Source organism: Vulpes vulpes, chromosome 3, assembly GCF_048418805.1.
Source record: "Vulpes vulpes isolate BD-2025 chromosome 3, VulVul3, whole genome shotgun sequence".
NCBI classification, from domain to species: domain Eukaryota; kingdom Metazoa; phylum Chordata; class Mammalia; order Carnivora; family Canidae; genus Vulpes; species Vulpes vulpes.
The window spans coordinates 54,130,616-54,156,459 of NC_132782.1; the positions used below are offsets into that span (position 1 = coordinate 54,130,616).

Sequence of the window (25,844 nt, forward strand, 5' to 3'; positions counted from 1 at the left end):
CATCACCCAGTCACCCCATTCCCCCACTCTCCTCCCCTTCTGCAACCCTAGCTGTTCCATATTTTATGTTTCTTCTTTAAGGACTCCAAGTTTACCCATGTTGCTTTGCTTGTCTTCTGTGTCAACCGTTTCCTTCCTGACCCTTTTTACTTTGCTATCTCATTTCTTAGCTGTTTGCTTACCTTTCTTTAGTGCCACGTACTAAATTTACATTTGAGGCTGTTCTGCCTCGGGTGCTGTAGTGGATCGAATGGCAGTTCCCCAATAGATATGTCCACTCAAAAACTGTCAGTGTGACCTTTTTTGGAAAGGGAGTTTTTGCAGATGTAATTACATTGTGGATCTTGAGATGAGATCATCCCAGATACCCGGGTGGGCCCTAATTCCAATGGCAAGTGTCCTTAGCAAAGAAGGCGAGCAGATGTAGAAAAGAAGGGAATGTGAAGTTGGAGGGAGAGATTACAGTCCTGCAGATACAAACCAAAAAGCCCAGGAATTGCTGGCAGCCACCAGAAGCAAGGAGGGAGTCCCCAGAGGAAGCTACTCTGCTGACACCTTGATGGCAGACTTCCAGCCTCTAGAACTGCCAGAGAATCCATTTCTGTTATTTCTAGTCACTCAGCCTGTGGTGCTTTGTTGGGGCAGCCCTAGCAAACTAATGCATTTAACTTCTTAAAATTGACTCTTCAGGGATGCCTGGGTGGCCCAGTCCATTAAGTGTCTGACTCTAGATTTTGGCTCAGGTCATATCAGGGTCATGAGATCCAGCCCTGCGTCCAGCCCCATGTCCAGCCCCACCCACATCGAGCTCCACACTGGACATGAAGCCAGCTGGAAGATTCCTTCTCCCTCTGCCCCTACCCCCACTTTCTCTTTTTCTAAAAAAAAAAAAAAAAAAAAAAAAAAATTTTACTCTTCAGTCCTGAGATGATTTTTCTTTTGTTCTATTTATTTCTTGAGTCCAAGCAACTCTTTTATTTTTTTTTAAGATTTTATTTATTTATTTAGAGAGAGAGAGAGAGAGAACATGAGTGGGGGGGCAGAGGCAGAGGGAGAAGCAGATACCCCACCGAGCAGGGAGCCTGACGTGGGGCTTCATCCCAGGACCACAGGATCCTGACCTGAGCAGAAGGCAGATGCTTAACCAACTGACTGCCCAGGCACCCTTTGGCAACTGTCTTTTAATCTCTTCCTGTTCTTTTTCCAAATCCACTTTTGTTTTTAATTTCTGATTATAGGCAGTTTTTTATATAATACTTTTTGAGGTTATTTAGTTCAATCTAGAATGTTGTCATTTAGTTTTCTTCTGCTTCAGGGTGGTTTTATGTTGTTTGGATTTGTTTTGTTTTGTTTTGTTTCTTTCCTATCTCCCTTAGAATAGTGAAGGATTTTATCACTTGAGGTGTATTGATTCTCTCTTTCTTTACCTTTAGGTAAATTTGCCTAGATTTATTTCATTTTCTTCAATCCTTTCTGTGGATTTGGAGTGGTTTAGAAGATTCTTAGTTTAATGGTGCCATCTTCTGTCAGTATGTGGCAAAGTACAGCTTTTTTTTTTTTTTTTAATATTTTATTTAAGTTCAATTTAAGTACAGTTTTTTAAATATTTGTTTTTGGTGGTTGGGGAGGGATTGTCCTCCATATAAGATCCAAGCCTGTGATGTGGGCTGAAGAATATAATTTTATCTGTAGGCACTCACCTTTCCAATTCTGTATGGTTGAAACCTGTTGCCTTCTCAGGAAGAGCTTCCAAAAGCATAAGGCATCCTTGCTCACTTCACATTTCCTTATATGGGACGCTTTTTTGGCACCATCCCCACCTTCACTACTTGCTTCCCTTTCTTTGTGTGCCCTCTCTTTCTAGTAACCACTGTTTGGGTACTTCCCACAAAAACAAGGAAATGTAAACCAAGGAGGAACCAGCTGGGGGCAAGAAGGAGGAACAGAATTCAAAGAGGAGAGGGGCAAAGGGAGTTCCTGAAAGGAAACAATATTGTTTGGTGTAGGATTAGAGATGGCCAGCTCTGGAGGTACAGTTCCCCTACAGCCTCCCTCAAAACATGAAGGTAGGATCTAATATTTATAAGTAAGTATATCGAGAAATTTTTTTTTATAGTTCCCTCAGAATTTGGGGATAAATTATGGATGTTACCAAAGAACACTAAGCAAGCAACAATAACGATAACAAAAAAAAAATGTGGGGCACCTGGGTGGCTCAGTTGCTTAAGCATCCAACTCTTGATTTCAGCGCAGGTCTTGATCTCGGGGATGTGAGTTCAAACCCTACATTGGGCTCCATGCTGGGCATGGAGCCTTCTTAAAAAAAAAAAAATCATTAACTCTGTCTGGGGTAGGAAGAATTTAAAAGAAAATGTAACCATGAAATATGGCTCACCTAATAACATTTATATAGTAAAAAATACAATGATTGAATATTGATTTAACCAAACATAATATTATTAGGATTGAATTAGGAGTGGAATATAGAAGTGTGTGTGGGTGAAGGGTGAATTGTAAGATAGCTAAGTTTTCATCTTCCATTGTAGAAAATAATTTCCAAAAACTGAAAAATAAAAATCTGGATCAAGCTTAGGAAGCACAAAGGTCACATTCTCCCTGCCCTGTCCTCCATACTAGATGCCTTCGCTCATACACCTCAACTCCCTTGAAGGCAATTCCCCTCACCTTCTCTACATCACACTGTACTCTAAAGCTCAAATCAGGTCCCATATTCTTCTGCAAGTCACCCCTGTTTACTTGAACAAAATTGGGCCTCGAGCTCTCATATTCATAATTGATTACACTTTTCTGGCATCTCATATTTTTTATAATAAATTTATTTTTTATTGGTGTTCAATTTGCCAACATACAGAATAACACCCAGTGCTCATCCCGTCAAGTGCCCCCCTCAGTGCCCATCACCCATTCACCCCCACCCCCGCCCTCCTCCCCTTCCACCACCCCTAGTTCGTTTCCCAGAGTTAGGAGTCTTCATGTTCTGTCTCCCTTCCTGATATTTCCCACCCATTTCTTCTTCCTTCCCTTCTATTCCCTTTCACTATTATTTATATTCCCCAAATGAATGAGACCATATAATGTTTGTCCTTCTCCGATTGACTTATTTCACTCAGCATAATACCCTCCAGTTCCATCCACGTTGAAGCAAATGGTGGGTATTTGTCATTTCTAGTGGCTGAGGAATATTCCATTGTATACATAAACCACATCTTATTTATCTATTCATCTTTTGATGGACACCGAGGTCCTTCCACAGTTTGGCTATTGTGGACATTGCTGCTAGAAACATCGGGGTGCAGGTGTCCCGGCGTTTCATTGCATCTGTATCTTTGGGGTAAATCCCCAACAATGCAATTGCTGGGTCGTAGGGCAGATCTATTTTTAACTCTTTGAGGAACCTCCACACAGTTTTCCAGAGTGGCTGCGCCAGTTCACATTCCCACCAACAGTGCAAGAGGGCTCCCTTTTCTCCACATCCTCTCCAACATTTGTGGTTTCCTGCCTTGTTAATTTTCCCCATTCTCACTGGTGTGAGGTGGTATCTCATTGTGGTTTTGATTTGTATTTCCCTGATGGCAAGGGATGCAGAGCATGTTCTTATGTGCATGTTGGCCATGTCTATGTCTTCCTCTGTGAGATTTCTCTTCATGTCTTTTGCCCATTTCATGATTGGATTGTTTGTTTCTTTGCTGTTGAGTTTAATAAGTTCTTTATAGATCTTGGAAACTAGCCCTTTATCTGATACGTCATTTGCAAATATCTTCTCCCATTCTGTAGGTTGTCTTTTAGTTTTGTTGACTGTATCCTTGCTGTGCAAAAGCTTCTTATCTTGATGAAGTCCCAATAGTTCATTTTTGCTTTTGTTTCTTTTGCCTTCGTGGATATATCTTGCAAGAAGTTACTGTGGCTGAGTTCAAAAAGGGTGTTGCCTGTGTTCTCCTCTAGGATTTTGATGGAATCTTGTCTCACATTTAGATCTTTCATCCATTTTGAGTTTATCTTTGTGTGTGGTGAAAGAGAGTGGTCTTTCATTCTTCTGCATGTGGATGTCCAATGTTCCCAGCACCATTTATTGAAGAGACTGTCTTTCTTCCAGTGGATAGTCTTTCCTCCTTTATCGAATATTAGTTGACCATAAAGTTCAGGGTCCACTTCTGGGTTCTCTATTCTGTTCCATTGATCTATGTGTCTGTTTTTGCATTCGCATTTTGTTTTATATTAGTAGATAGCAGTGATTTGCAATTTGAAGCAAATGCTGAGCCCTCAGAGGAGGCAGGAGAATAATAAATGTTCAATACGTACAGACATCCAAGAGAGGATGCAGCATCTTACTTACCATACTTACTATACTCACTTGCCTACTTAGAATAGAATGAGGCAGGGGAGAAAAGGTGCTGATAAGGGCTGGGGAGCAGAGAAATAAGGCCAAGGTGTTTGGCATCACCCCTTCAAAATAAGTTTCCTAGAAGAGGCCTTGAAACAGACATGGAGAGAGGAGTGAGCAAGAATTGATATTTGAGATATTTGTGTTTTTGCTATGTATTTTTTTTTCTCCAGACGAACAATGGTTCTAGAGAAAATTACTAAAGAATCTCAACAGCAACTACAGTGTTAATGTAATCTGTCTAATCTACAGTGCTAATCTAATTTGTTGGGGCCTTCTGTGTGTCAGGCACTACTGATAGCCCCACCAAATGTAATGGCGATGCCCTTGTTAATACAATAATTGGATTCACAAGTTTACTTCCCCTTCATAAGCTTACTCAAAGTCTGACCTCATGCAGCCCCTCCATCTCACTCATGATCTCTTGATTTTCTGACCTCAGAGCATTTCTTTCTGGATCACCTTGGAGTAGACAGAAGGAGATCCCGGCCCAGATGCCCTCCGAGGCCCTTTATCGCAGCGTGTCTCCATCCTCCCAGCTTCTGCCTGCTTTGTAGTTAACAGCCAACACCTGTGGCCTTCGCAGGCTTTCTCTCCTAGGCAGTAGGGCTGCTCATCCTTATTGAGAGTGGGAGGTGCCTGTGTGTTTTACATCTACCTTCTACCCCTCGCTGCTCCCCAACCCCCGCCCCCCCCACACACACAGACACATAGCTCCTATGTTATCAAACAAACAGGTGAAACAAACTTTCAGGAGTCAGTTACTCCCAGAGGTATCTACAATTCAGGTGGAAGCTGACACTTCATCAGAAACTGCAGCCTTGCTTAGCCTTTCTCCCCTATCCTGCTACTGCGTTTCCTTACTAGTTTCTTCCTTAATGTATCACTAGTACCTGAATCCTTGACTCAGGATCTGATTCTGGGAGGATCCAATTTAAGATAGTTGGTACCAGAAATGGTCCTAGGAAGTACCCTCTAAGGATGAGATTCTGGAGTTGGATTGTAGGTTGGCCAGAAGGAAATGACTCCCTGCTAGTGGTAATAGGCCCTGACACACTAGCGTTGCAATTACTAAAACTTTCACTGAGACAGTACGGAGGTAGACGGGAATGCATGAACTTATTCATTATCAGCAGCATTTGAGAGATACAAGGGAACTCATAATTATGACTACCACAGAATTTGGTAACTTTCACTGGGTCTCCTTGATACATCAAGAAAGGCCTGCCATCTGCAGCATAGAATTATACACTATTAAAACAAAGACAAAACAAAAAACGGCTCCTAGCATGATACTGAGCCCTGATAGAGACAGAGAATCCGATCTTAGGAACTCAAGTAACTGGGACCAGAGCTGCCCCATCTTGAGCTGAGAGCTGTCTGAATTCCTAAGTCATAATGTTGGGCAGGCCCAACAAGAAGCCATCCAGAAGTGGTATATTCTGGATGTGGCTGGAGCTGGTGCAGAGGACACAGATAATCTGTGTGGAAGGTCAGCTCTGTTTTCACTCATTACTCATCACCCATGCACCAGTAACTTCTCTGCTAGCATGAAGTGAACTCTCCCCTCTCATGGCAGAGTTCCTTTGATCTACCAACAAAGGAGGAAAATAACCAGGTCTGATTCATGGATGGATTGAATATGTTGGTATAAGCCCCAAATCAACCATGGACTATATATATATCCTCACTCAGGGGTGGCCCTGAAAGACAGTGGAGAGGGGAAGTTCCCCAGCTGGACCGAGTTTGGACATTGCATCTGGTCATCTACCTTATATGGGGAGAGAAGTGGCCTGTGGTAAGGATGTGCGTATAGAGATTCATGGACAGCAGTGAATGTCTTGGGTGATTGATTAGGGACCTGGAAGGAGAAAGATTAAAGCCATCTGGAGAAGAAGCATACAGATGAACCTATGAGAGTGGGCTCAAAGTGTGAATATGTTTCATGCCCACCAGTACCACGTGTTTCACGCCCACCAATAAGTATTCCTGCAGAAGAGACATACCATAAGCCGGACATTCCAATGGATGTCAGTTTGCCTCATTCTTGACCATATCACTGTCCAGCAGGCCCATGAACAAAGCCAGCCATTAAGGCAGAGATGAAGACACACTATTTATGAGCCCATAGCTCCCTTTCACCCAGGTGAATCTAACTGCTGGTATTGCTGAACATCTGACCCATCAGAAACAGAAACCAACACTGAGTCCAAATATAGCGTTAGCCCTTAAGAACAATGAGTCACTTTTCACTAAGTGAAAAGTTGATTACATTGGACCCTGTTCACTCTGAAAAGGAAAGCATTTTTCCTGATTGGAGTTTGATGTATATTCCAGGAACAGGCTTGCCTTTCCTTCCCACAGCCTCATTTCACTAGCCAAGACCCACAGAGCATCTGATTTACCAGCATGAAATGTTGCACAACAATGCTTTGAATGTGCGTCCGTGGGCACAAAACTCTAGGATCCATTAGCCCTACCACATACTAGATCATCCAGAGGCTGGTGGCCTAATAGAGTGTTGAATCAGCCTCTTAAAGGCACAGCTGAAGTGCCAGCTTGGAGGTGATACCCTGTGAGGATGGAATCTGTGTAATCAATGGATAGAACATAGAAATCTGGCAATCAACCAGCAGAAGTAGGAAATGACCCCATTACCTTCACTCCCACTTGAATAATTTGTACTTCTTGTTCCTGCAAACTTAGGCTCTGTGGGTCTGAAGGTCCTGGTACCCAGGGGAGGTATGCTTCCACCAGAGGATATATTAAGAATTCAATTAAACTTAAAGCTATGGCTACCATCTGGTTACTGCCAGTAAACCAAAAGATACAGAAAGGGGTTGCCATACTATCAGAGGAATTGACTCTGAGGAAGTAGAACTGTGCTTCATAATGAAGGTGGGGGGAGTATGTTTGGTGCTCAGGTGGCTCACTGGGATATTTCTTGGTACTCCTATGGCCAATATTAAGTGTGAATGGGTAGCTGCAGAGCCATGGCCTAATAAAGGCATGGTAACCAGGAGCTCAGAACCCTGAGATTGAAGGTCTAGGTCATCTCACCAGGCTAGCCACGTAGCCCACCAGAAATGGTAGTCAAGGGCAAGAGGGGAATCTAGAACAGGTAGTAGCAGAGAAAAATGACAAACATTACAATCTCAGGACTAACTGAAGTAGTGAGGGCTATGGCTTCTCTCATGAACATACCTCTCATAAGCTTACCCCCAGAAAATTGGGCCAAAGTTTCCTTTTTTCTCCACATCCTTGCCAAAGGTTCCTTTTTCTCCACATCCTTGCCAACACTTGCTAACAAGTGTATCATCTTTTTGATGATAGCCTTTCTAAGTTTCTGTGAAATAGTGTCTTTTTTCCTTTGATTTGCATTTCCTGATGATTAGTGATGTTGAGCACTTCTTGATGTACCTGTTGGCCATTTGTATGTTTTCATTGGAAACTGTCTATTTGGTTCCTTCTCCCTCTGACCAGTTTTTAATTGGATTATCTGTTTGTTTGCTATTGAGTTGTAGGAGTTCTTTATGTATCTTTGATTTATAACTATCAGATATAAGATTTGCATCCTATATCTACCCTATAGGTTGCCTTTTTATTTTGTTGATTGTTTCTTTGCTATGCAGAAGCTTTTTAGTTTGATATAGTTCTACGTCTTTTTTTTTTTTTTTTTTTTTGGCTTTTGATGTTGTGCTTTTGGTATCATATCCAAAGATATCATTCCCAAGACCAATGTGAAAGAGTTTTATTCATATGGGTTTCTTCCTATGAGTTTTGTGATTTCAGTTCTTATGTTTAAGTCTGTGGTCCATTTCAAGTTAGTTTTGTGAGTGGTGTAAGGCAGGGGTCCAATTTCATTCTTCTACATGTGATAATCCAGTTTTCCCTGCTCCTTTATTGAAGACTATCCTTTCCCTATTGGATACCTTCTAGGTAGCATGTAGTTGTTTGTTTGTTTTTTATTTTTACCCATCCACCACTTGATATCTTTTGATTGAAGAATTCAGTCCATTTACCTTTAGAATGGTGGTAGATAAGGACTTACTAATGTCATTGTATTCTTTTTTGGCTGGTTTTGTAGTTCTTTTGTCCCTTTCTTCATTTCTGCCTTCCTTTGTGAATTATTGATTTTCCTTAATGGCTCTGATTTTCTTCCCTTTATCTTTTGTGATTCTACTCTAGGTTTTTGTTTTGCAGTTCCTGTGCGGCATTTATAAAAATTTTTATATGAATAACACTCTATTTTATGCTGATAAAAGTTTAACTCAAATCACATTCAAAAACTCTAAACTTTGACTCCCTGCTTTTATGTTTTTGATGTCATAATTTACATCTTTTTATATTGTGTATCCATTAACAAACTTGTAGCTATAGTTATTTTTAATATTTTGTCTTTTAACCCCGATGCCAGAATTAAGTAGTTAACACACTACATTAGTATTAGAGTATTCTGAATCTATGTTTGTATCTACCTTGGTGTATATTTTCTCATTACTAATTAGCGTCCTTTTGTTTAAGCTTAAAGAACTTATTTTATCATTTCTTGTAAAGCAGGTTCAGCAGTGATGAATTCCTTCAGCTTTTACTTATTGAGCAAGGTCTTTATTTCACCTTCATTTCTAAAGGACAGTTTTGCTGGATAGAGTATTCTTGGTTGACAGTTTTTTCATTTAGTCCTGGGAATGTATCATCCCATTCTTGCCCAGCCAGCAAGATCTCTACTGAAAGGTCACCAATAGTGTTATGGGGATTTCCTTGTTGAGGGAATGTTTTTCCTTTTACTTCTTTTTAAATTCTTTGCCTTTGAGTTTAGACTGTTTTATTATATTATGTCGAGGGTAAGACCTCCTTGGCCTGACATTTTGGGGTGACCTATTAGCTTCCTGAAATTGCATGTTTAAATATCTCCTCAGATTTGGGAAATTCACAGCCAGTACTTCTTTAAATAAGTTATCTACCACACTTCTCTCTCTTCTAGTGGGACTCCAATGATGTGCATTATTTCCCTTAGTGGTTTCCCATAGTCCCATGGGCTCTTTTCATGTTTTTTTCCTTTTGTTCCTCTGATTGATACTTCAATTGGTCTGCCTTCTAGCACACTGATTCTTTCTTTTGCTCAGTCAAGTCTATCGTTGAAGCTCTCTATTGAATTCTTCAGTTATTGTATTCTTCAAATCCATGTTTCTTTGTTTTTTCATATTTTCTATCTCTTTGTTGAACTTATTTTTGTATTGTTTTCCTGATATCATTAAATTGTTTATTTGTGTTCACTTTCAGCTCTTTGAGCATTTTTAGAACAATTATTTTGAATTCTTTGTCAGACAGTTCTTGGATATCCATTCTTTTGGACCAGTTACTAACAGCTTAATGTCTGTATTCCTTAAGTGGAGTTATGTTCCCCTTAATGATTCCTGAGGCCCATGTAGGTGCCTGTGCATTAGAAGAAGCAGTCACCTCTTCTAGACTTTAGGAACTGACTTTGGTAAGGGAAGACATTCACTTGCAGGTGGGGGCATGCTGGAGTGTGCTGTTACCCCAGGTCTAGTAGTAGAGGGCTCCAACTATGGGAGCATGTGGCAATACCAGGTCCGGGGGAGGCATGATATCTCTTCAGCTCAGGCCACTGGAGTCCCCAGCATCAACAACTATGTGTGCATGGTGATGATGGGGAGAGGAGTTAGCAATGGTTGTAACAGCTGTTGTGATATTCAGTGGTACCTCCAGGTCCAGCAGCTAGGGGCCAGAGCTGGTGGTGTGTACACTCTGAGCTGTGGGAGCCAGCTGCAGGTGCCTATGTAATGGCAGGAACCAGTTGCAGATACACATATCCAGGGTAGGCAGCAAGGGCCAGGGACAACTCTGGGTTCACTGAGAGCTACAGAGGCCCTAGGTGTCAATAGGATTTTCTGTAGTACAATCTCCCACTGCATGTGTGTACTTCAGTAGAGGCTGGTATCAGGAGTTGGGTCAGGGTATTACAGATCACAGATGGAGGGGCTAGCTATACATTAGTACAGTCGTACAGGCCAGTTATAAAATGCAAGGCCTGATCTGGGCCCATAAGCAGCTATGGAGGCCCATGGCTGCACAGTCTCTGTGGTGTGTGCACTGGGGGGTGTGCACTACAGTAAAGGCTTGTGATGGCTGTCTGGTCAGCAGCATGCAAGGGAACAGCTGGAGGGTCTAGCCCTGAGTACACACATAGCAGTCAGTGGGGGGGGGGGGGGGGACGGTCAGCAGTGAAGATCTAGGCTGATGCAGTCACAGAGGTCCAAGTTAGCTGCCAGTGTGGATCCCAGGCTCTGGCAGGGGCAGAGAGGGGTTGGTGATGGAGTAAGAGGGACTCAGGTGGCTGGCATCAGTGAACACAGATACCCATAGAGCCAAAGCTGGTGAACCATGCAAGGGGGTCTGGCAGCTGTGCTGGCCATTTGTTCTTTCTTTAGGGTGAAGGCTGCTGAGTCTGTCTGTGTAGCAGGTCACTGTGAGCCACAATTGGTCCTGCTGCATAGCTGCTCTCAGTAGCTGCTGCTTTCCTTTTTGTTCCTAGCTGTCTCTATACATCTCAATTTTGCCTGTCCGGGTGGGGCGGAACTGAAGCAAGTGTTTTCTGTGGTGCCATGACAGGCTGCAGAAGCTGGTTGCTTAGCCTGCTTTTCCTTTCCTGAGCAGAGGAGCTCTTTCTAGCTGGGAAGTTCCCGCTTGGCCCTGAGCATACCACTTGGCAAGGCAGGGTGATGCAGACAGAATGAAGCTGTTCTCCTTCTCGTGCAGTTATGCTGAGGTTTTTTTTGTTGTTGTTGTTGTTGTTGTTGCACTGTGTTGCTAAAATTTCTTAAGTGGACCCCAGAGCTGTTTTTGTTCATAGCTAGCTATCTAATTATTGCTCTTTATGTGGGGACAGGAGCTGGGGTCTCCTTTGTCACCATTTTGATGATATCACTCTCCTCGTCATTATCATTATCATTATCATTATCATTATAATCTTTGTAACTTCATCACATGGCACCAGGATTGGGCAAAATGTATATACATCAGCATTTATCAGTTGGATGAACACGTGACGTGGTTGGATAGGTGAATGGAGGAACAAATTTACTTAAACAAAGTTAAACAAATATTTTTTAGAAGTTCTAAAAGAAAAAGTTGCAAAGAAAGGGCTGGCAGGATTAGTGCACACTAGATTCAGAGTTTACAGTGAACTTTAACGTCTGCACTAGAGAGTCTGTCCTAAGTGAAGATTGCTGAGTTAGGCAATAGTAGAAACTTCAGCATAAGGATAAACTTAGAAAGTGTTCCTACTCTTGAGTAGTGGCCCGGCAGTGCTGGTGTCCTTCCAGCTGGTAAACATGGAATATTGCTATGTGGCTTCTGATGGAATTTACCATGGTCTGATAGGAAATAATTCACATGAGCGAAACCGAAGGGAAAAAAGCTGAGATTACTAACTGCTGGCCAAGTAGAGCAGACAGTGAGATCAGCATGGTCACCACAGGCCAAACCACTAACTCCCTTCTCTTGGTAAGTAAGCACTGCCTGGAGCATTAGAATCAACTATGGTTGGATTATTTTATTGTAAAAGTGGCTACTCAGGGTTTCTCCATGTTTTTACTTTCATCTAGAACTCTCAGTTGAATATTACTTTATTACTCAGTTCCCAGGGCCATACACTTTCCCTGTGCAATGTTCCAGGAACAGGAGGTTTCCTATTTGGAAAAGAGGTATTCGTGTAAAGACCTAGCGGATACTTCCCCCTTGCTCTCCCTCCGCAGAGATTCATACGGGCTTACAGCCTCTGTGTCAGCGTGAGCTGCAGGGTTTAAGACATGCAGCCATGTTCATGTCTGCTCCTGAGACTGGTCCTTTCCATTCATCTAATCATGCCTCCGATAGACCTTGGGCAAGTGGGTTTCAGAGCGTCCCAATAAAGAAACTTGTGTAACTTTCCCCCACTTATTTTTAGGCTCCTTCCGTCTGTCTTTGGAAAGAGGTAGAAACAAACCTCTGAGGCAGCACAGTGAGAGCTCTGGGCAGTGCCAGGGTCTGAGGCTGCAGTTCTGGCTGTTTGTTCAGCTGCGCGGCCCACCTGTAGGCTGCCCCAGAGCAGAGATGTTGTCATTAGAGACACACACACACCTCCTCGCCACAGAAGGGCAGACCAGATCTCATGTCTGGAAAGAGCGGGTCACTTCTGTAGCGAAAGACTTGACCGATTCAGTTACTCAAAGCAACCACACTACTGTGTCGCCTCCGCTATCTTGCTGCCTCTACTCCCCTTCCTGGCTGACCTAGCTACATGCGTGCGCTCCCTCCACGAGGGACTTCTCTGTCAGAGGCCATCTTGTTTCCCCAGACCTTGCTTCATGCTTTGGCCTTGGCCCTTTACTGGAAGCTCCAGCTCCCTCGAACCTTGACCCGAATAGGACAGCGAGGCCTTGGTGTGAAGTGGACCTGCCTCCATGGCAGCCATCACTGTCTTCCTCTTCTTGTTTCTTCTTTGGACACCAGTGCCAGGCACCAGCCACTCTCACTGCCTCTCCTTACCACCATCCTCACTGCTGCAAGAGCCACAGGCTGCTCCTGCCACACTGAATTCTCAGTCTTCCGTAAGTGTTGCAGGGAATCTGAATTTAGAGACTTTCCTCAGACTTGCCCCACAGTTCCTCTCGTCCTAATTCTATAACAGAGCAATAGAACAATCTGTGTCCCTTTCCTCTCCTGTTGTGACCCCCTAAACTTGAGCCAGGCCTGCTAAGCCTAGAAGGGCAGACTGCTCCCCTAGCCTGGGCCTTTGGCAGCAATCTGTATGACTGTATAAAATAATTTATGGTCTGCCTAGTAGAGTCCACTTTCAATCTGTTTGGCTAGCAGATGTTGGGCCTCCACTGCTTTAGGGAAAGGGGGACTTGAGCCAAAAGCAAAGAAAGACACAGAAGATAATCTTGGACTTTTGTATTTTCAAGTGTCCAGATCTAGGGTTAGGGTGCTTTAAAAAAAATTTTAGGAGAAGTTTTCACTATGTGTGCTTTTTGCCTTCGTTTGTTTTTTGTCTTTTGTTTGTTTTTTGCTTTTTGCCTTCTATATTGACTTTTTTTTTTAAGGTTTTATTTATTCATTCATGAGAGACACACAGAGAGGCAGAGACACAGGCAGAGGGAGAAGCAGGCTCCATGTGGGGAGCCCAATGTGAGGGACTTGATCTCAGGACCCTGGGATCATGACCTGAGCCGAAGGCAGACGCTCAACTGCTGAGCCATCCAGGCGCCCCTATACTGACTTCTGAACCTTACAACTAGATAGGAATATGATTCCACTGTGCAGTTTTATAAAGAAACTAGAATTTTATAGCCAGGCAATTTGTTTTTCATGAAAACAGAAAGACATTTTCAGATATGTAAGGACTTGTGTACCCTTGAAACAAGTTTTTGAACATGTATTGCAACAGAATGATAAGTGGAGCAAATTAAGAGCATCAAGATTGGGGATATTACAGTATAAAATGATTATTGCTGAGTAATTAATCTATTTAAAATAGAAATATTCCTTAAAATATGCTGTAACTGGTTATTAAACTGAACAATACCATCCAAAATTATTCTCCATACAATATTCTGAATCTAAAATCCTCTAATTAAAAAAAATATATAAATTCAATTAATTAACATGTAATATATCATTAGTTTCAGAGGTGGAGTTCAGTGATTCATCAGTTGTATATAACACCCAGTGCTCATTATATCAGGTGCCCTCTTTAATGCCCATCACCCAGTTACCCTATTCCCCTTCCCTTCCAGCAACCCTCAGTTTGTTTCCTAGTGTTAATAGTATCTTATGGTTTGTCTCCCTCTTTGATTTCATTTTATTTTTCCCTCCTTTCCCCTCCATTCATTTGCTTTGTTTCTTTAATTCCATATATGAGTGAAATCACATGATAATTATCTTTCTCTGAGTGACTTCTCTCGCTTAGCATAATATTCACTCTAGTTTCATCCACATCATTGAAAATGGTACAATTTTGTTTTTTGGGGCTAATACTCCATTGTTTATATATACTACATCTTCTTTATCCATTCATCTGTCAATGGACATCTGGGCTCTTTCCATAATTTGGCTATTGTGGACATTACTGCTATAAGTATTGGGGTACAGGTGCCCCTTTGGATCACCGCATTTGTATCTTTTGGGTAAATGCCTAGTAGTGCAACTGCTGGGTCATAGGACTAAAATCCTAATAGTAACAAAGGTTAAGGATAGGGAATAGAGAATAAAAGTTTGTCAAACTTACTTTGTTTATATAGAAATATAAGATATCATTTCATTTCTGACTCTGACAAGGAGTGAAATATAGGTTAAAGTACTTTTGCAAAGCTGTGAGTAGAATGACATATGGGATATATATATTATGCTACATCAAATGTATATTATACAAAGCTCTGAAAATGATAAAAGGAAAACCTATATAATAAAAGGAGAAAACAAAAAATAGTTGGAAGTATAAAACAGAATGAAAAAAGGTAACAGTTAAAGATAATTATGATGGTACATTAAAATGATTTTAAAATAAATTAAAATCTCCCTATTAAAAGCCACCTGGGTGGCTCAGTTGGTTAAGCATCTGACTTCAGCTCAGGTCATGATCTCAGCATCCTGAGATCGAGCCCTGCATCAGGCTGCACACTCAGTGGGGAATCTGTTTCTCCCTCTCCCTCAGCCCCTCCTCCTGCTTGTGTTCTCTCTCTCAAATAAATAAAGTCTTTAAAAAAATTAAAAAAAAAAATAAAAGGCTAGCATTCTGAGTCAGAAAACAAAATCTAATAATGTATTGGTTTTAAGAAATGCACTTAAAACCAAATGAGACTCCAAAAAGCCTTATATGCAAAAGGATGGTCATGAGTATATCACATCTTCTTAACAAATAGTACTGAGGCAACTGAATATCCACATACTCCAAAAAATAAAGTTGGACTCCTTGTCTTATACCTACCCCAGAACTAATTCAAAATGGATCATTGACCCAAATATGAGAATAAAGCTATAAAGATCTTACAAGAAAACAGAAATAATTTTAATGACCTTAGGCAAAGTTTTATTAGATATGATACCAAAAGAATAAGGAACAAAAGAAAAATAAACTTCATAAAAATTAAAAATTTGTGTGCTTTGAATGACACCATCGAAAAGGTGAAAGCCCACAGAATGGGAGAAATATTGGCAAATCATATGTCCAAAAAGGGACTTATATCCAGAATTTATAAAGGACTCCTAAAAAACTCAATTATAAAAAGACAAATTGACCCATTTTTTTTAATGGGCAAAAGTTTTGAATAGATATTTCTCCAAAAGGATATACAAATGGCTGATAAGCACTTGAAAAGATATACTGGGTGATATCATTACACTGGCAGCATAGGTCATTCCTTATTTCAGCCCCCCTCACAAGAACACCAACTAGCAACTATTCACAGACAAGATACTATTGTGAAAATCCCATAACCCAGGGGTGAGACTGAGGAACTCCTTGGGGCCACAGAGACCAAGACAGACGACTACATTAGAAGGGTTAGAAGAGTTGGGGCGCCTGGGTGGCTCAGTTGGCTGTGTCAGACTCTTGGATTGGGCTCAGGTCATGATCTCATGATCATTGGATCAAGCCCCAAGTTGGACTCTGTGTTGAGCTTTATATTCTTTCTCCCTCTTTCTCCTTCCAGCTCATGCTCTCTCTTTTTCTCTCTCTCAAATAAAAAAAATATTTAAAAAGAAGGGAAGAGAGGGATGCCTGGTTGGCTCAGTGGTTGAATGTCTGCCTTGGGCTCAGGGCATGATCCTGGAGTCCCGGGATCGAGTCCCACGTCAGGCTCCCTGCATGGAGCCTGCTTCTCCCTCTGCCTGTGTCTCTGCCTCTCTCTATATATCTCTCATGAATAAATAAATAAAATCCTGAAAAGGCAGCTTGCGTGTTTCATTCCACCATCCACCTGGACAGACACTTTGGTGATGAAAATGTCAGCAGGCCACCTGGCAAGTGGCAGACCAGTGGGCCGGTGGTGCAGATCACCTTGAACGATATGGCAGGGAGCACAGGACACAGCAGAAGCCCCGAGAAGTCGTCCCCATGTGGAGAGGCCATTGGTAATGACAGTGAGGTTTGGTTCTACTCCAGGAAACATTTTCAAAAGGTAGGAATTTACCCTGAGGGTTCTTTTGCTTCCTCTTTGTATTAAACAGGAAACTCACCTTTCAGTCTTGGTGATTGGTCCTTTGGATTTCCCCAGTTACATATGCCTACTTGAAGAATCCAGAAACGTGTGGAAAGCTTTGATGTGCATAGTGCTTTCGAGCGTGGGCTCCAGAGCTGGACTGTACCCTGCTCGTACCACTAGAGCAGGCTCTACCACTAATACCCTACTTGTTACTTCCGTTCGTACCCGACCTGTTCAGGCCTCTGTTGCCTCGTCCGTAAAATGGGAATAACAAAATTGTCGATCTCCTTGTTGTGAGGATTACATGAGTTAATACTCATCGAACCCTCAGAACAGAGCCTGACACATCCTACAGCCCTGATTAGGCAGAGAGCCACACCAGCCCCCCTGTCCAACTGTTAAGCATAACCTCTGCAAAACCTGCAAAAACAGGGAGCCTGAACAGTGACCCTGGCAGGCTCGGAGCCCAGCCTGTGATCCTGCCTGCTTGCTGAACACAACCTTTGACCTTGCACAGGCAGGGATCCCTGATGGTGACTGGACTCGACTGCAGAGTATAGTGGGCCCAACCTGATGAAGGAACCCAGACGTCAGCACTGCCTGGCCGGAGAGCACAGTCTCTAGTCCCACCCAACTGCAGGATACAGCTGGAGGCCCCTTCTGACCACAGGACCTGGCCAGCAACCTTGCTTTTACATGGCTGGCAAGTTTCTGTTGGCTGTTGACAAGAGGCTTCAGTTCTCAGGACTTTTCTGCAGGACTGCTGGAGTGTCCTCATGACATGGTGGTTGGCTTGCCCTAGAGCAAGTGATCCAGATGAGAGCAAGGTGGAAGCTACAATGTCTTTGTGACCTAACCTCAGAAGTAATAAACTGTCATTTCCTCAGTATCCTACTGGTAACACTGATCGGTACACTCCAGCATGGGAAGGGATTTCATAAAGACATGAATACCAGGAGGTGAGGGTCAGTGGGGGTCATTTTGAAGCCTGGCTACAACAATCTGCCTTATTGACCCTAACCCTGCCACATGCAAAATATATTCACTGCTTCCAAATCCTTCTTGCTCCTCCCACCCCACATGTTCATCCCTTTACCGTGTCAGAGGAGCACGGCATAGCCAGCAGCTGCCAGACCACAGAGCCTAGTCTACAGCCCTGACTGATCCCAAAGCACAACCGGAGGCCCTGCCCAGAGTCTGCTTGAACACAGAGTAAAGCCCGCAGAACCATCCTGTCAGGGAGCACAGCCTGATACCCCAACCAACCAGGAGAGATAATGGAGTGCAGCCTGCAGCCCTGCCCAATCACAGAGTCCAGTGAATGACACCACCCTGCCGGGGGAGACTCACCCAACCAGAGGTGATTGCAGAGCCCAGCTGGTGGCACCACCCCCACCTCAGAGCCATGTAAGAGCTGTCTTGAAAGGAGACCAGTCAGCCCCCAGTTAAGACCTCAGATGGTGGGGGATCCCTGGGTGGCTCAGCGGTTTGGCGCCTGCCTTTGGCCCAGGGCACGGTCCTGGAGTCCCGGGATCGAGTCCCGCATCAGGCTCTTGGCATGGAGCCTGCTTCTCCCTCCGCTTGTGTCGCTGCCTCTCTCTCTCTGTCCATCGTGAATAAATAAATCTTAAAAAAAAAAAAAAAAGACCTCAGATGGCTGAAGCCCTGGCTGCCATGTTAACTGTGATCTGTGAGAGATCCCAAGCCAGAAGCACTTACCTAAGCTACTCCCCAATTCCTGATTCACACTGTGAGAATTAATGTCTACTAAGCTGCTAAGCCTTTTTAAAAAAAAAATTATTTATTCATGAGAGACACAAAGAGAGAGAGAGTGAGAGAGAGAGAGAGAGAGAGAGAGAGGCAGAGACACAGGCAGAGGGAGAAGCAGGCTCCATGCCAGGAGCCTGACGTGGGACTAGATCCCAGATTCCGGGATCAGGCCCTAGGCTGAAGGCAACGCTAAACTGCTGAGCCACTCAGGCTGCCCCTTAAAGATTTTATTTATTCATGAGAGACACAGAGAGAGGCAGAAACATAGGGAGAGGGAGAAGCAGGCTCCTTGCGGGGAGCCCAATGTGGGACTCGATCCCAGAATCCCGGGATCACAACCTGAGCCAAAGGCAGACACTTAACCACTGAGCCACCCAGGCGCCCCTAAGCTGCTAAGTCTTGAGGCCACTTGTTAGATAGCTAATATAACTAATACATACTCTTCACTTTCTAGCCTTTTACTAACTTCTATGGAAAAACAGAAAGGAATAACAAAATAATAAACCAGAAAAAGTCACAAAGTTTCTAGCAGTCTTATAGTACTGCCTTTGGTTTATTCCCTGGACTATCTTTTCTGATTTTTCTAGGATCATTCCAGAAGTTCCTCTAAGATGATTCTGAGAGCTTCCCAGCCACAATTCCCGAGAGGAGAAGACCACTTCTCCTACCCACCTCCCACCTCAGGATATAGTCAGAGATGATGACATACACTTATATGTGCAGTTATTTGTGGGGGGAAACAAGTGTAAAAAACCGCATCTCCAATTCTAAGGAAAATTGTATAAATTATAACATATTTTTTGGTAGAATATCATGCACCCATTACAAAGCGTAATTACAAAGACATCCCTACTGTTCTGGAGACATTTTTATGATGTATTTTTAAATTTTAAAAAGTGGGATGTGATCTTATGTACGTGTGTGTATGTATGGATATATAGTATTTTAAAATAGAATTGGGAACTACTAGCAGAGATTATCTTTGGATGATAGGATGCAGATGACTTTTTCCCCTTTATGATTTCATGCTTTTAACAGTGAAGATGTACTATTATCATCAGAAAAAGCATTTAAAAAAAAATGGGATCCTGTCCATCCCTCAAGACTGTCACCCATTAAGACTACCCAAATCCCTGTCAAGTCAATCTCTTTTTTTCTATAATTTCATTATCATTCTTTTCCTTGTACAATCCCATTTCTTCTTATTTGGCATTTGTATGATACTCTTCTCCCATGCAAATGCATGCCTAACAGCGTGAGTGTACCACCTAGGTCTGGCGCTCCAGAAAATGGCCTTGCTGCTGCTCTCACCTAAGCCTGACACGGCACACAGGCAAGGCAGGCCCGTTCTCCCAGGCTCTGATTTCTTGGAGGGCAGGAACTGTGGCCATTTGTCACTGTCTCCCAGTACCACCCATTGGACTGAAGTCCTCTTCCTATTAGAAACTTGTTATCCAGTCAGTGCTGAAAAGGACTGGCTGGTGGTATAAATGAGTCAGGAGGTGAGATTTTATGGGTGCCCCAGGACTTTTCCTCTTTCCTGCAACTGATGTCATTATCCCGGCCACGGGGAGGAATTTTCTGGCCTGGAAAAGTGGAAAGTGACCCTGGACAATAATGCACTCCCTATTAAATCACAGCACATCCCAGAGGGCTGCCCAGCGCATCACAAGGAAAGAGGAAACCAAGATCACATGGGAGGCCAGAGCTAGGACTGTTGGGGGTGGCAGTTGGGGCGTCCAGGTGTGCCCCTCTCCCCTCCCATTTTGGCTACAGAACTGGTACCCGTAGGGGTGTGGGCTCAGCACGCTGTCAGGGTGCAAAGGTTTCTGTAAGAACAAAGAGCCTAAGAGTTGGGCTTTGGTCAGTGAGGAGAGCTACTGGGGTGGCCGACGAATCTCTCGCTGGAATGGCCTTTCCCTTTGTGGGCTTGCTCTTCCAAGTGGTTGGTGAGGTGAGGAGGAGCCAGGGTCTCGTTCTTTCTCATGTCCAACATAAACACCTTTTTAAAAAGCAGCAGATTAACTAGAGTAGGAAGTAGGGGAAAGGCAGCCTGAGGAGGTTGCAGAGTTCCCCTCCAGACGCAGATAGAGGGGCCCAGCCCACGTAGCTCACCAGCTAAGAGGAACTGACAGATTTAGGGCCACTGTAAATGTGGCGAGAACAAACCTCAGTTCCCAGAAGTCTATTTTTCTGTCACTTCTATCCTGAGCTCCCTTTCCACTGGGGTCTGGACAGAAACCCAGTCTGTGTTGATAGGGCATTTCAGCTGAGTTCCAGGAAGCCTACAGCACTAAAGCACTGGGTGCAGGTGCCAGAAGTAAATACGGGCATATCTTGTTTTGTTGTACTCCACTTTATTGCACTTTGTGGATACTGCATTTTTTAAGAATTGAAGGTTTGTGGCAACCCTGTGTCAAGCGAGCCTACTGGCATGCTTTGTCCAACAGCACTTGCTCAGTTCCTCTGTCACATTTTAATAATTGCCATATATCCAAGTTTTTCATTATTATCATATTTGAATTGCTGCAATTTCAGATAAAACTTGAATGGATGAGGAGTTGCTTCTCACGGAGGAGCAAAGAAAGTGGTTTCTTGAGATGGAACTCTCCTGGTAAAGATGCTGTAAAAATTGTTGAAATGACAACAAAGGATTTAGAATATTATATCAACTTAGTTGATTAAGCAGTGGCAGGAGGGACGCCTGGGTGGCTCAGCCGTTAAGCATCTGCCTTTGGTCAGGGCGTGATCCCGGGGTCCTGGGATCGAGTTCCTCATCGGGCTCCCTGCATGGAGCCTGCTTCTCCCTCTGCCTGTGTCTCTGCCTCTCTCTGTGTGTCTCTCATGAATAAATTAAAAAAAAAAAAAGCGGTGGCAGGGTTTGAGAAGACTGATCCCCAATTTGAAAGAAGTTCCACTGTGGGTAAAATGTATCAAGATTGCATGCTACAGAGAAATTGTTCATGAAAGGAAGAGTCAATGTGGCAAACTTCGTTGTTTTGTTTTTTGTTTTTTTTTTTTTTTTGAGGGAGAGAGAGAGAGTGTACAAGTGAGGGGCGGTGAGGGGCAGAGGCGGAGGGAGAGAATCTTAATTAGATTCCCATGCTGAGTGTGAGTGCAGAGCCTGATGCAGGGCTGGATCCCATGATGCTGAGATCATGACCTGAGCCAAAATCAAGAGTCAGACACTCGATAAACTGAGCCACCAAGGCACCCCATATCGTTCTCTTAAGAAATCACCACAGCGACCCAAGCCTTCGGCAACCACCACCCTGATCAGTCAGCAGCCAGCAACATCTGGGCAAGACCCTCTACTTATGACTCATTGGAAGCTCAGATGATGAGTAGTATTTTTTTTTTTTACCAATAAGAAATTTTTTTTATTAAGGTCTGTGCATAGTTTTTGTAGACACAATGCCCTTGCACACTTTTTTTTAAAAAAGATTTTATTTATTCATGAGAGACACACAGAGAGAGAGGCAGAGACATAGGCAGAGGGAGAAGCAGGCTCCCTGTGGGAAGCCTGATGCGGGACTCGATCCCAGGATCCCAGGATCATAACCTGAGCCAAAGGCAGACGTTCAACCACTGAGCCACCCAGGTGTCCCTGCTCTTGCACACTTAAACAGACTGCAATGGAGTGTGGTTTAGGGGGACACATTCAAGCCAGAATGGCAGGTGTATGCAGTTCACAGAGAAAAGGAACTTTCCTTTCTCTCCTATTCCTGCTTCTCATGGTTTTTATTCAAACATTTTAGCTATCCCCTTGAGACATCATTCCCTTAGGGTCCTTAGGCCTTTGGAAACCAAGGTGAACACCTTCCTTCTCTTTCTGTCCTCCTTCATCCCTTCCCTGGGGGCAGACAACTCAGTCATCTGAATCCAAGCAAGAGCAAAAGGGAGAAAAACCAATCAAGCTGCCATATAAAGAGACCATTCTTCCTCCTGGAGTACTGAAGAGAAACTAGTGGGGGAGGCTTCATGGCTTTGGGATTCCAGTCATGTCCTCCTTGGAGACAAAAGGTGATAAGCAGCAGTGGTTCCCTTAGCGAGTAAGAAGAGAGGGAGAAGCTTTTTAAAAACATGTTTATTTTAAAATTTTACATAATCTTTGGGTAATTCAGAATGAGATTAGGCATGTTTCAGACACTTCTGAGATGGAGGTCTCCAAACCAAAGTGAATAGCTTACGTGATTGAAGGACTGGGGGAACACATGACAAAGGATGAAGAGACACCTACTGACAAAGACACAATCCCCTTGGGATGGGGACTTCCCTGCAGCACACAGTCACCATTTTTAAATTACCTGTCGCAAATATTAAACATCTCACCAGACCAACAATAATACCCCTGTCTTATTTGCATTTTACTAGTTTCCATAGAGAGAGAACACAGAATTAAAAGTTCCATAGACCCAGAATCACACTTAAATTAATTTGATCCCTTATATTAATAATAACAATTAAAAGCTAGCATCTACCCAGTGTAGTCTCAGTGTCCACACCAACGCCTATCTCCCACTGGTGGAATGCCACCTTCCTCTCACTGTTTATGATTCAAAGATTGCAATGAGTGCATCGAAAGAGAACCTAAAGCAAGCTGAGAATTCCTGGGTGCACAGAGGTGGAGAAGACTCCCTCTACACAGCAGGAAGCAGCCCAAATGCTCTGCCTATTCCCAAGCCAAAAGACCAGAGCTGCAAGGAGGGAGCAGGAGGAGGAGGGACACTTCTGCACTTGCACCCCCTCTGCCTTGGATGGTTTCCTGGGTGCTCCAGCCAGGGCAGTTGTCATCTCCCAGTAGCATAGTTAATTCCCTGATGATGGGATTCCCTCTCTGGCTTCCCTCAAAGCAAGGTCCTGCCCAGGTGTGAGCCTGGAGCAGGTTCTTATTGGAGGAAGGAGGGAGAGAGGCAAAGAAGCCACTATGTACTAAGCACCTGCTATGTGCCAAGTACAGACCCGGGACAGGTGTTTCATGTAACCTTAACAACAACCCTGTGAGGTAGGCTCATTACCTCCATTTAGCAAATGTGGAAACAGAGCCTCAGGAGAATTAGCCCATGGTGGCATGGCTAGTAAACAGGGGAACATCAATTTGAAAACCCAGGGCTTCTCTCTCCAGGACTCCTTCTACTGCCCATATAACCCAAGGGTCTGGCAGCACGAGAGCACTCCAGCTCCCAGACCGCTGGTCTAGAACTCAAGCTGAAGAGGCCCTTGAGCACATGGAGCCAGGAGTCCACAGCCTGGGTCTAGGAGCCCTGGCTCTACAGCATTACTTTGTAACCCTGAGTGAGTCCTTTACCTTCTCCTCACCGGGGCCAGACCAGTCCAGTGTGGTTCTTCACCTGGGAAGGGGGTAACAAAACTCCCCAGGAAGCTTATTTGCACACCACGGTGGGAGGGGCTCTATCTGGAGACTCTGACATTGCCCCTCGCCGTAGAGGTGGAGGGCATAGCCGTCTGATAAACCGTTATCTCTAAGGTTCTGTCTTTTTTTTTTTTTTAAGATTTTTTTTTAATTTATTTGAGACAGAGCGAGAGAGAGAGGCAGAGACACAGGCAGAGGGAGAAGCAGGCTCCATGCAGGGAGCCCAATGTGGGACTCGATCCCGGGACTCCAGGATCAGGCCCTGGGCCAGAGGCAGACACTCAACCACTGAGCCACCCGGGCTGCCCTAAGGTTCTGACTTCTGAGAGCAACTTTAAATTCTAGGGAACCACATCCCTAACTCCCTGAGACACATTCTGCAAAAAAGCCCATGAAGGTCAAAGAAATCATTGGATCAGGATGCTTTTAAAGTACAAAATGCCTAAAAGTAATTTGAGAGAGGGAAACAATCTACTGTTTTAAAGGAGAAAAACAAGGTGGCAGGCAGGAGGGGGTGGGGCAGGCATTGACAGGGAAGCAGCAGACATGGTGTGTGAACCCAGCTGCAGCGAAGGGTCAGGCCAGGCCGAGCGTGGACAAGTCAGGTTTTTGGCATTTGGCTTGCCAGGTGTCTGCCATGGGGCTGCACTCAGCGGGAGCGGTTTCCTTAAAAAATAACTTGAGCCTTGAAGTTTGGGCAGACCTTAGAGAATAAACATGGGCAGTAAAGGCAGAAGGGAAAATACAATTCAAATGACTCAAACATCTGCTTGACGTGTTTCTCCACTTCCTCTAAAAGCTCCTCCAATGCGCAGCTCAGCGAAGCCCTCTCCGACCACAGTCACGGCAAATGCGTGGCCCCTCTGAGCACGAGAGCGGACAGCACGGAGTCGGCCTCGCCACGAACACCCTGAGCACTGAGCACTGAGCACACTGAATCCTCCCTGTCTCTCTCCCACTGAACTGTGGACAGCCGGAGGATGGAGACAGTGCCCTTCTGTGCCTCTCTTCTCCATATGGAGAAGATGTGGGTTCATCAAGACCCTCTGCTCAGAAGCACCCAGGCTAAGGACCCACCAAACCAGCCAGAGAGATAGGAATGCCACCTCTCCCAGGGGCATGGGCTTTGGGAGAAACTTTGTTCTGGAGGAATCGACATGTTTCCTATGCCCAGTACCACTCATTGGCCCCCAGAGCCACCTTATACTGGGCCCAATCATAATTTGGGAGAATTTCTTTAAAATGTGACATCGGTGTAAAGGTGCAGGTTTGAAGCAATGGAGAGTGCTGGTTTGTGAAAATAAGGAGAAAACAACCCAGCTTTGGCAGCCCTGGTGGGAAGGTGGTATGGAAAGAACGCGAGGTGTGTGTGTACATGTGTGTGGCAGGAGGCTTTGGGCTCGCACACCTCTGCAGCTACGGGGCAGAGTGGACCTGGCTGCTTGCTGTTGGGACTCCTACAGCCTGAGGTTCTCGCTCACAGAAGGCCCACAGTGTGGGCCGCGATTGTTTAGGAGCATGATCTGCCCAGACTTGGTGGAGAATGGCGAGGGGGACCTGACCAGGGAGCCCATGCTCAGCAGCGAATCCTCCGGAAGCCAGGCAGTGTAGCTTTTCCCAGCAGGTAGATGTCCTCGTCTGTGCCCTGGTTGAGGTGCTTCACCAGATTCTTCTCGAAGAGGAGTGGGTGGTAGGCGCCCATCGTGCAGGCACTGTCAAAGAACTTCTGGTAGTAGTAGCACACATCAGTCTTACGCTTGGATGGGAGGAACTCGTAAATATCCACCTGGTCACACAGCGTCATCATGATGATGATACCTGAAGAGGAGAGCAGAGGTAAGTCCTGCCCGACAACCCACTCCGGCACCCTAGAGGTCTGCCCCGTGAGTCCAGCAGCTCAGAAACCCAAACCTGGGGAGATGTCGATCTAGAGTTTCTGTTGACAACTCTGATTCCCAGCCCGAGCTCTGCCAGTAAGCCAGTCCAGCAGGCTTCCTCGGGGTGCAGGCTGCTGAGCTTATGACCTGTGAATCCCTAGCACCCACGTCAGGGGCTGGGCAGGGCAGCCTCTCCCTAAACACTAGAGGACTGA

The 25,844-nt window shown here is 44.4% G+C and overlaps 1 protein-coding gene across 12 annotated transcripts in view; it reads right to left on the reverse strand.

The window, feature by feature from the left end:
* Positions 1-22,450: 22,450 nt before the first annotated feature.
* ST6GAL1 (ST6 beta-galactoside alpha-2,6-sialyltransferase 1) overlaps positions 22,451-25,844 on the reverse strand; it is a 123,341-nt gene continuing 119,947 nt past the window's right edge. For all 12 annotated transcript variants that reach the window (XM_072752489.1, XM_072752490.1, XM_072752487.1 and 9 more), the window contains one exon: positions 22,451-25,570. In XM_072752489.1, coding sequence (XP_072608590.1) covers positions 25,329-25,570 — 242 coding nt within the window. In that variant the 3' untranslated portion in view covers positions 22,451-25,328. The remainder of the gene's footprint in view (positions 25,571-25,844) is intronic.